General features: G+C 52.6%; 1 protein-coding gene across 1 annotated transcript in view; it reads left to right on the plus strand.

Moving 5' to 3' along the window:
* The window catches only part of LOC147124860 (SH2 domain-containing adapter protein B-like), a 209,612-nt gene that overhangs the window by 155,858 nt on the left and 41,749 nt on the right, over nt 1-12,005 (plus strand). Inside the window, exon 4 of the mRNA XM_085994066.1 lies at nt 10,940-11,059. Within this exon, the coding sequence (XP_085850192.1) occupies nt 10,940-11,059 (120 nt within the window). The remainder of the gene's footprint in view (nt 1-10,939; nt 11,060-12,005) is intronic.

Here is a 12,005-nt window from a genome sequence, read left to right on the forward strand (position 1 = left end):
CTGCTCCTTTAACACCTCCACCTTTGACCATTCCCCCTGGTACGGCCCACATCTCCGCTCCTTTAACCCCTCCACCTTTGACCATTCCCCGGTACGGCCCACATCTCTGCTCCTTTAACACCTCCACCTTTGACCATTCCCCTGGTACGGCCCACATCTCCGCTCCTTTAACCCCTCCACCTTCGACCATTCCCCCGGTACGGCCCACATCTCTGCTCCTTTAACACCTCCACCTTTGACCATTCCCCGGTACGGCCCACATCTCTGCTCCTTTAACACCTCCACCTTTGACCATTTCCCCGGTACGGCCCACATCTCTGCTCCTTTAACACCTCCACCTTTGACCATTCCCCGGTACGGCCCACATCTCTGCTCCTTTAACACCTCCACCTTTGACCATTCCCCTGGTACGGCCCACATCTCTGCTCCTTTAACACCTCCACCTTTGACCATTCCCCTGGTACGGCCCACATCTCTGCTCCTTTAACACCTCCACCTTTGACCATTCCCCGGTACGGCCCACATCTCTGCTCCTTTAACACCTCCACCTTTGACCATTCCCCGGTACGGCCCACATCTCTGCTCCTTTAACACCTCCACCTTTGACCATTCCCCTGGTACGGCCCACATCTCTGCTCCTTTAACACCTCCACCTTTGACCATTCCCCGGTACGGCCCACACCTCTGCTCCTTTAACACCTCCACCTTTGACCATTCCCTGGTACGGCCCACATCTCTGCTCCTTTAACACCCTCCACCTTTGACCATTCCCCGGTACGGCCCACATCTCTGCTCCTTTAACACCTCCACCTTTGACCATTCCCCCGGTACGGCCCACATCTCTGCTCCTTTAACACCTCCACCTTTGACCATTCCCCCCGGTACGGCCCACATCTCTGCTCCTTTAACACCTCCACCTTTGACCATTCCCCTGGTACGGCCCACATCTCTGCTCCTTTAACACCTCCACCTTTGACCATTTCCCCGGTACGGCCCACATCTCTGCTCCTTTAACACCTCCACCTTTGACCATTCCCCTGGTACGGCCCACATCTCTGCTCCTTTAACACCTCCACCTTTGACCATTCCCCGGTACGGCCCACATCTCTGCTCCTTTAACACCTCCACCTTTGACCATTCCCCGGTGCGGCCCACATCTCTGCTCCTTTAACACCTCCACCTTTGACCATTCCCCTGGTACGGCCCACATCTCTGCTCCTTTAACACCTCCACCTTTGACCATTCCCCGGTAGCGGCCCACATCTCTGCTCCTTTAACACCTCCACCTTTGACCATTCCCTGGTACGGCCCACATCTCCGCTCCTTTAACACCTCCACCTTTGACCATTCCCCCTGGTACGGCCCACATCTCTGCTCCTTTAACACCTCCACCTTTGACCATTCCCCCGGTAGCGGCCCACATCTCTGCTCCTTTAACACCTCCACCTTTGACCATTCCCCTGGTACGGCCCACATCTCTGCTCCTTTAACACCTCCACCTTTGACCATTCCCCTGGTACGGCCCACATCTCTGCTCCTTTAACACCTCCACCTTTGACCATTCCCCTGGTACGGCCCACATCTCTGCTCCTTTAACACCTCCACCTTTGACCATTCCCCTGGTACGGCCCACATCTCCGCTCCTTTAACACCTCCACCTTTGACCATTCCCCGGTACGGCCCACATCTCTGCTCCTTTAACACCTCCACCTTTGACCATTCCCCTGGTACGGCCCACATCTCTGCTCCTTTAACACCTCCACCTTTGACCATTCCCCTGGTACGGCCCACATCTCTGCTCCTTTAACACCTCCACCTTTGACCATTCCCCGGTACGGCCCACATCTCTGCTCCTTTAACACCTCCACCTTTGACCATTCCCCTGGTACGGCCCACATCTCCGCTCCTTTAACACCTCCACCTTTGACCATTCCCCGGTACGGCCCACATCTCTGCTCCTTTAACACCTCCACCTTTGACCATTCCCCTGGTACGGCCCACATCTCTGCTCCTTTAACACCTCCACCTTTGACCATTCCCCGGTACGGCCCACATCTCTGCTCCTTTAACACCTCCACCTTTGACCATTCCCCGGTACGGCCCACATCTCTGCTCCTTTAACACCTCCACCTTTGACCATTCCCCTGGTACGGCCCACATCTCTGCTCCTTTAACACCTCCACCTTTGACCATTCCCCCCGGTACGGCCCACATCTCTGCTCCTTTAACACCTCCACCTTTGACCATTCCCCTGGTACGGCCCACATCTCTGCTCCTTTAACACCTCCACCTTTGACCATTCCCCTGGTACGGCCCACATCTCTGCTCCTTTAACACCTCCACCTTTGACCATTCCCCGGTACGGCCCACATCTCTGCTCCTTTAACACCTCCACCTTTGACCATTCCCCGGTACGGCCCACATCTCTGCTCCTTTAACACCTCCACCTTTGACCATTCCCCTGGTACGGCCCACATCTCTGCTCCTTTAACACCTCCACCTTTGACCATTCCCCGGTACGGCCCACATCTCTGCTCCTTTAACACCTCCACCTTTGACCATTCCCCGGTACGGCCCACATCTCTGCTCCTTTAACACCTCCACCTTTGACCATTCCCCTGGTACGGCCCACATCTCTGCTCCTTTAACACCTCCACCTTTGACCATTCCCCGGTACGGCCCACATCTCTGCTCCTTTAACACCTCCACCTTTGACCATTCCCCGGTACGACCCACATCTCCGCTCCTTTAACACCTCCACCTTTGACCATTCCCTGGTACGACCCACATCTCTGCTCCTTTAACACCTCCACCTTTGACCATTCCCCGGTACGGCCCACATCTCTGCTCCTTTAACACCTCCACCTTTGACCATTCCCCGGTACGGCCCACATCTCTGCTCCTTTACACCTCCACCTTTGACCATTCCCCGGTACGGCCCACATCTCCTGCTCCTTTAACACCTCCACCTTTGACCATTCCCCGGTACGGCCCACATCTCTGCTCCTTTAACACCTCCACCTTTGACCATTCCCCCTGGTACGGCCCACATCTCTGCTCCTTTAACACCTCCACCTTTGACCATTCCCCCCGGTACGGCCCACATCTCTGCTCCTTTAACACCTCCACCTTTGACCATTCCCTGGTACGGCCCACATCTCTGCTCCTTTAACACCTCCACCTTTGACCATTCCCCGGTACGGCCCACATCTCTGCTCCTTAAACACCTCCACCTTTGACCATTCCCCGGTACGGCCCACATCTCTGCTCCTTTAACACCTCCACCTTTGACCATTCCCCCCGGTACGGCCCACATCTCTGCTCCTTTAACACCTCCACCTTTGACCATTCCCCGGTACGGCCCACATCTCTGCTCCTTTAACACCTCCACCTTTGACCATTCCCCGGTACGGCCCACATCTCTGCTCCTTTAACACCTCCACCTTTGACCATTCCCCTGGTACGGCCCACATCTCTGCTCCTTTAAACACCTCCACCTTTGACCATTCCCCGGTACGGCCCACATCTCTGCTCCTTTAACACCTCCACCTTTGACCATTCCCCGGTACGGCCCACATCTCTGCTCCTTTAACACCTCCACCTTTGACCATTCCCTGGTACGGCCCACATCTCTGCTCCTTTAACACCTCCACCTTTGACCATTCCCCGGTACGGCCCACATCTCTGCTCCTTTAACACCTCCACCTTTGACCATTCCCCGGTACGACCCACATCTCCGCTCCTTTAACACCTCCACCTTTGACCATTCCCTGGTACGACCCACATCTCTGCTCCTTTAACACCTCCACCTTTGACCATTCCCCGGTACGGCCCACATCTCTGCTCCTTTAACACCTCCACCTTTGACCATTCCCTGGTACGACCCACATCTCTGCTCCTTTAACACCTCCACCTTTGACCATTCCCCGGTACGGCCCACATCTCTGCTCCTTTAACACCTCCACCTTTGACCATTCCCCGGTACGGCCCACATCTCTGCTCCTTTAACACCTCCACCTTTGACCATTCCCCGGTACGGCCCACATCTCCGCTCCTTTAACACCTCCACCTTTGACCATTCCCCGGTACGGCCCACATCTCTGCTCCTTTAACACCTCCACCTTTGACCATTCCCCGGTACGGCCCACATCTCTGCTCCTTTAACACCTCCACCTTTGACCATTCCCCCCGGTACGGCCCACATCTCTGCTCCTTTAACACCTCCACCTTTGACCATTCCCTGGTACGGCCCACATCTCTGCTCCTTTAACACCTCCACCTTTGACCATTCCCCGGTACGGCCCACATCTCTGCTCCTTTAACACCTCCACCTTTGACCATTCCCCCGGTACGGCCCACATCTCTGCTCCTTTAACACCTCCACCTTTGACCATTCCCCGGTACGGCCCACATCTCTGCTCCTTTAACACCTCCACCTTTGACCATTCCCCCCGGTACGGCCCACATCTCTGCTCCTTTAACACCTCCACCTTTGACCATTCCCCTGGTACGGCCCACATCTCTGCTCCTTTAACACCTCCACCTTTGACCATTCCCCTGGTACGGCCCACATCTCTGCTCCTTTAACACCTCCACCTTTGACCATTCCCCTGGTACGGCCCACATCTCTGCTCCTTTAACACCTCCACCTTTGACCATTCCCGGTACGGCCCACATCTCTGCTCCTTTAACACCTCCACCTTTGACCATTCCCCTGGTACGGCCCACATCTCTGCTCCTTTAACACCTCCACCTTTGACCATTCCCCGGTACGGCCCACATCTCTGCTCCTTTAACACCTCCACCTTTGACCATTCCCCGGTACGGCCCACATCTCTGCTCCTTTAACACCTCCACCTTTGACCATTCCCCTGGTACGACCCACATCTCTGCTCCTTTAACACCTCCACCTTTGACCATTCCCCTGGTACGGCCCACATCTCCGCTCCTTTAACACCTCCACCTTTGACCATTCCCCGGTACGGCCCACATCTCCGCTCCTTTAACACCTCCACCTTTGACCATTCCCCGGTACGGCCCACATCTCTGCTCCTTTAACACCTCCACCTTTGACCATTCCCCGGTACGGCCCACATCTCTGCTCCTTTAACACCTCCACCTTTGACCATTCCCCTGGTACGGCCCACATCTCCGCTCCTTTAACACCTCCACCTTTGACCATTCCCCGGTACGGCCCACATCTCTGCTCCTTTAACACCTCCACCTTTGACCATTCCCCTGGTACGGCCCACATCTCTGCTCCTTTAACACCTCCACCTTTGACCATTCCCTGGTACAGCCCACATCTCTGCTCCTTTAACACCTCCACCTTTGACCATTCCCCGGTACGGCCCACATCTCTGCTCCTTTAACACCTCCACCTTTGACCATTCCCCCCGGTACGGCCCACATCTCCGCTCCTTTAACACCTCCACCTTTGACCATTCCCCGGTACGGCCCACATCTCTGCTCCTTTAACACCTCCACCTTTGACCATTCCCCGGTACGGCCCACATCTCTGCTCCTTTAACACCTCCACCTTTGACCATTCCCCTGGTACGGCCCACATCTCTGCTCCTTTAACACCTCCACCTTTGACCATTCCCTGGTACAGCCCACATCTCTGCTCCTTTAACACCTCCACCTTTGACCATTCCCCGGTACGGCCCACATCTCTGCTCCTTTAACACCTCCACCTTTGACCATTCCCCCCGGTACGGCCCACATCTCCGCTCCTTTAACACCTCCACCTTTGACCATTCCCCGGTACGGCCCACATCTCTGCTCCTTTAACACCTCCACCTTTGACCATTCCCCGGTACGGCCCACATCTCTGCTCCTTTAACACCTCCACCTTTGACCATTCCCCCCGGTACGGCCCACATCTCCGCTCCTTTAACACCTCCACCTTTGACCATTCCCCTGGTACGGCCCACATCTCTGCTCCTTTAACACCTCCACCTTTGACCATTCCCCGGTACGGCCCACATCTCTGCTCCTTTAACACCTCCACCTTTGACCATTCCCCTGGTACGGCCCACATCTCTGCTCCTTTAACACCTCCACCTTTGACCATTCCCCGGTACGGCCCACATCTCTGCTCCTTTAACACCTCCACCTTTGACCATTCCCCGGTACGGCCCACATCTCTGCTCCTTTAACACCTCCACCTTTGACCATTCCCCTGGTACGGCCCACATCTCTGCTCCTTTAACACCTCCACCTTTGACCATTCCCCTGGTACGGCCCACATCTCTGCTCCTTTAACACCTCCACCTTTGACCATTCCCCTGGTACGGCCCACATCTCTGCTCCTTTAACACCTCCACCTTTGACCATTCCCCTGGTACGGCCCACATCTCTGCTCCTTTAACACCTCCACCTTTGACCATTCCCCGGTACGGCCCACATCTCTGCTCCTTTAACACCTCCACCTTTGACCATTCCCCGGTACGGCCCACATCTCTGCTCCTTTAACACCTCCACCTTTGACCATTCCCCGGTACGACCCACATCTCTGCTCCTTTAACACCTCCACCTTTGACCATTCCCCGGTACGGCCCACATCTCTGCTCCTTTAACACCTCCACCTTTGACCATTCCCTGGTACGACCCACATCTCTGCTCCTTTAACACCTCCACCTTTGACCATTCCCCCCGGTACGGCCCACATCTCTGCTCCTTTAACACCTCCACCTTTGACCATTCCCCCCGGTACGGCCCACATCTCTGCTCCTTTAACACCTCCACCTTTGACCATTCCCCTGGTACGGCCCACATCTCTGCTCCTTTAACACCTCCACCTTTGACCATTCCCCTGGTACGGCCCACATCTCTGCTCCTTTAACACCTCCACCTTTGACCATTCCCCCCGGTACGGCCCACATCTCTGCTCCTTTAACACCTCCACCTTTGACCATTCCCCCCGGTACGGCCCACATCTCTGCTCCTTTAACACCTCCACCTTTGACCATTCCCCGGTACGGCCCACATCTCTGCTCCTTTAACACCTCCACCTTTGACCATTCCCCTGGTACGGCCCACATCTCTGCTCCTTTAACACCTCCACCTTTGACCATTCCCCTGGTACGGCCCACATCTCTGCTCCTTTAACACCTCCACCTTTGACCATTCCCCGGTACGGCCCACATCTCTGCTCCTTTAACACCTCCACCTTTGACCATTCCCCGGTACGGCCCACATCTCTGCTCCTTTAACACCTCCACCTTTGACCATTCCCCGGTACGACCCACATCTCTGCTCCTTTAACACCTCCACCTTTGACCATTCCCCTGGTACGGCCCACATCTCTGCTCCTTTAACACCTCCACCTTTGACCATTCCCCTGGTACAGCCCACATCTCTGCTCCTTTAACACCTCCACCTTTGACCATTCCCCTGGTACGGCCCACATCTCTGCTCCTTTAACACCTCCACCTTTGACCATTCCCCGGTACGGCCCACATCTCTGCTCCTTTAACACCTCCACCTTTGACCATTCCCCCTGGTACGGCCCACATCTCTGCTCCTTTAACACCTCCACCTTTGACCATTCCCCTGGTACGGCCCACATCTCTGCTCCTTTAACACCTCCACCTTTGACCATTCCCCTGGTACGGCCCACATCTCTGCTCCTTTAACACCTCCACCTTTGACCATTCCCCCCGGTACGGCCCACATCTCTGCTCCTTTAACACCTCCACCTTTGACCATTCCCTGGTACGGCCCACATCTCTGCTCCTTTAACACCTCCACCTTTGACCATTCCCCGGTACGGCCCACATCTCCGCTCCTTTAACACCTCCACCTTTGACCATTCCCCGGTACGACCCACATCTCCGCTCCTTTAACACCTCCACCTTTGACCATTCCCCGGTACGGCCCACATCTCTGCTCCTTTAACACCTCCACCTTTGACCATTCCCCCCGGTACGGCCCACATCTCTGCTCCTTTAACACCTCCACCTTTGACCATTCCCCCCGGTACGGCCCACATCTCTGCTCCTTTAACACCTCCACCTTTGACCATTCCCCGGTACGGCCCACATCTCTGCTCCTTTAACACCTCCACCTTTGACCATTCCCCCTGGTACGGCCCACATCTCTGCTCCTTTAACACCTCCACCTTTGACCATTCCCCGGTACGGCCCACATCTCTGCTCCTTTAACACCTCCACCTTTGACCATTCCCCCTGGTACGGCCCACATCTCCGCTCCTTTAACACCTCCACCTTTGACCATTCCCTGGTACGGCCCACATCTCCGCTCCTTTAACACCTCCACCTTTGACCATTCCCCGGTACGGCCCACATCTCTGCTCCTTTAACACCTCCACCTTTGACCATTCCCCCCGGTACGACCCACATCTCTGCTCCTTTAACACCTCCACCTTTGACCATTCCCCTGGTACGGCCCACATCTCTGCTCCTTTAACACCTCCACCTTTGACCATTCCCCGGTACGGCCCACATCTCTGCTCCTTTAACACCTCCACCTTTGACCATTCCCTGGTACGGCCCACATCTCTGCTCCTTTAACACCTCCACCTTTGACCATTCCCCGGTACGGCCCACATCTCTGCTCCTTTAACACCTCCACCTTTGACCATTCCCCGGTACGGCCCACATCTCTGCTCCTTTAACACCTCCACCTTTGACCATTCCCCGGTACGGCCCACATCTCTGCTCCTTTAACACCTCCACCTTTGACCATTCCCCGGTACGGCCCACATCTCCGCTCCTTTAACACCTCCACCTTTGACCATTCCCCGGTACGGCCCACATCTCTGCTCCTTTAACACCTCCACCTTTGACCATTCCCCTGGTACGGCCCACATCTCTGCTCCTTTAACACCTCCACCTTTGACCATTCCCCGGTACGGCCCACATCTCTGCTCCTTTAACACCTCCACCTTTGACCATTCCCCTGGTACGGCCCACATCTCTGCTCCTTTAACACCTCCACCTTTGACCATTCCCTGGTACGGCCCACATCTCTGCTCCTTTAACACCTCCACCTTTGACCATTCCCTGGTACGGCCCACATCTCTGCTCCTTTAACACCTCCACCTTTGACCATTCCCCGGTACGGCCCACATCTCTGCTCCTTTAACACCTCCACCTTTGACCATTCCCCGGTACGGCCCACATCTCCGCTCCTTTAAGTCCAAGGGACACAGATTTGAATGTTTATGGCGGACAACTGGTTTAGCCATTCACCGCCTGCAAAGATAATCCCCGGCTTCTCTTCACTACAAACCATCTTCTTAAACCCATCTCCCCACCTCCTCCACCCTCACCTCCAACAAGTGCGAGGAGCTCATGGACTTCTTTGTCACTAAGATTGAGACCATCTGATCAGCTGCCTCTGCCACTTTTCTCCCATCGCCTAGCCCACCAGGCCAAACTCCCTTGAAGGTTCCCCCTGCCATAGCCCTGAACATTCTCTAGTTTCTCTCCGATCTCCCCTTATGCCCACTCTGAGCTCAATTTGCCCATGAGACCTACGTCTTGCTGCCTCGACCCTATTCCCACTAAATTGCTGACCACCTAACTTCGCTTCCTGGCTCCCACATTAGCTGATATTGTTAATGTTTCCCTCGCCTCAGGTACTGTCCCTCTCCCTCAAATCTGCCGTCATCACCCCTCTCCTCCAGAAACCAACCCTTGACCCTACTGTCCTGCAAATTACCGCTCCATCTCCAACCTCCCTTTCCTCTCCAAAGTCCATGAACGTGCTGTCGCCTCCCAAATCCGTGTCCATCTTTCCCGGAACTCCATGTTTGAAGCCCTCCAATCAGGTTTCTGCCCCTTCCACAGTACAGAAAGGGCCCTTATTAAAGTCATAAATGACATCTTATTTGACTGTGACAGTGGTAAACAATCCCTCCTCGCCCTAATCTGTAGCCTTTGACACGGCTGACCACACCATCCTCCTCAACGCCTCTCCTCCGTTATCCAGCTGGGTGGGACTGCACTCACCTGGTTCCATTCTTATCTATCTAATCGTCGCCAGAGAATCACCTGCAATGGCTTCTCTTCCCACTTCCGCACCCTTACCTCTGGATCTATCAGGGATCTATCCTTGGCCCCCTCCTATGTCTCATCTATATGCTGCCCCTCGATGACATCATCTGAAAACGTCAGCTTCTACAATTACGCTAACGACACCCAGCTCTACCTCACCACCACTTCTCTCGACCCCTCCATTGTCTCTAATTCATCACACTGCTTGTTCAACATCCAGCACTGGATGAGCCGAAATTTCCTCCAACTAAATATTTGAAAGACCAAAGTCATTTTCTTCGGTCCCCACCACAAACTCTGTTCCTTTAAGTCGCTCCTTAAAACCTGCCTCTTTGACCCAGTTTTTAAGTCACCTCTCCTAACATCTCTTTATGAGGCTCAGTATTAACTAATGTTTTATAACACTCCTGTGACGTGCCTTGGGATGTTTTTACTATGTTAAAGGCAAGTTGTTGCTGCCGAGGTAAATTTGGAGTACTACTTTGAAAGCAAGTTAGGATAGGAGAATCAGAGTAAATTTAAATTAGTGAAAATTAATTATAGAACAGGCATTATAGGATCAGTTTTATGAATGTCTGCTTCCAGCAGGGAGCCTCACCCACCCTGTGCACATATCAAGATAATGTAAGCACGCTTCCCATGATTTTGATTTTTTCCCCCGTCAAAGTTAATGGACTGATCACTTTTGGCAGTATGCCTGTGATTTACCAATTTTTTAAAAAGCACCAAGTGATATTAATATTTCTTTGTCTGAAATTGACTAAAAATGTTTTTGGTGAAAAGATGCTGTACTGCTCCTGAACAATGTAATGCCTCCATTTCTTGACTGTATTTTACTGAGACGCCCATTCCAAATGGGTTTCCCTGCACCTGTCACTTAGTATACGATTTCTTTGCATGTTTTTCCCTCATAGATGGTATCATGGGGCCATTAACCGAACAGATGCAGAAAACCTTCTACGGTTGTGTAAAGAGTGCAGCTATCTCATCCGAAATAGTCAAAGCAGCAAGAATGATTACTCGCTTTCACTGAAGTAAGTGGCATCTTCTTAAATAATTGACTATAATTTACTGATGAAGTTGCAAATACTGCAGTGATTGTCTGATTATATTCTATTGAGTCAATACACTGATGTCTGATTTCAATAAAGGATGCAATCACTCTTAATGCACATGTGCCTGTTGTAATGTATTCCTGACCCTAGATTGATTTACTGAGTACACAAGTCTGCTTCTGGATTAGTTAATATCTGTAAATATATCCGTATTGTGGCAGAGCCACTAAGGGACTCTGAACAACTGTACATAATTCCCTTTAACAATCTGTTAGCTACAGCCTGAACCTGTATCTTTGTATATACTGTTTGCATGTGCAGAGCGTGGTCCCTTTAAGAGCGTGGGCAAACGCGATGACGTCATCCCGTTAATCATGTGATCCTCCAACGGCGGGAAAAACGTGATGACGTCATGACGCCATCCACGGGACCCCGCCCTGGCAGTCCTCGTGGAGCCTTCGAACTGTAAAGACCCGTATCCGTAGTTCTTTTGCATTTGTCTGTTAAACTCAGTTAGTTTTACATTAAACTTCTTTTGATTGATCGCCTGAGTCGACCTCAGTCTCTTGATAGGAATTAGACCATTCCTACAGTATCTTACTAAATATGTGCACACCGCCTGTTCACAAACATCACTTCCTGGTGTCACAATTTTTTTTGTCAAATACTTACGTGAACATTTAATGTTGAATTTTCTGTTGTAAACAGTTGCCTACTATTGGTTATTGATGACCAATTTGCTTTGACAAAAAAATGGTCTTTCTAATTTTTTTCTCAGTAACTGAAATTTATTAGTTTCCAAAGTAAGACTTGAGACAACATCATTCAAAAATATATACTTCACAATAACATGATTAAATGTATCAATTGAATTGACTTTTGTATCTTTTAATACCTTCATTTCTTTCACTTCAAGAACTCAGTA

This window comes from Somniosus microcephalus, chromosome 1 (assembly GCF_052327205.1).
Source record: "Somniosus microcephalus isolate GS21.2 chromosome 1, FLI_Smic_1.0, whole genome shotgun sequence".
Taxonomy (NCBI): domain Eukaryota; kingdom Metazoa; phylum Chordata; class Chondrichthyes; order Squaliformes; family Somniosidae; genus Somniosus; species Somniosus microcephalus.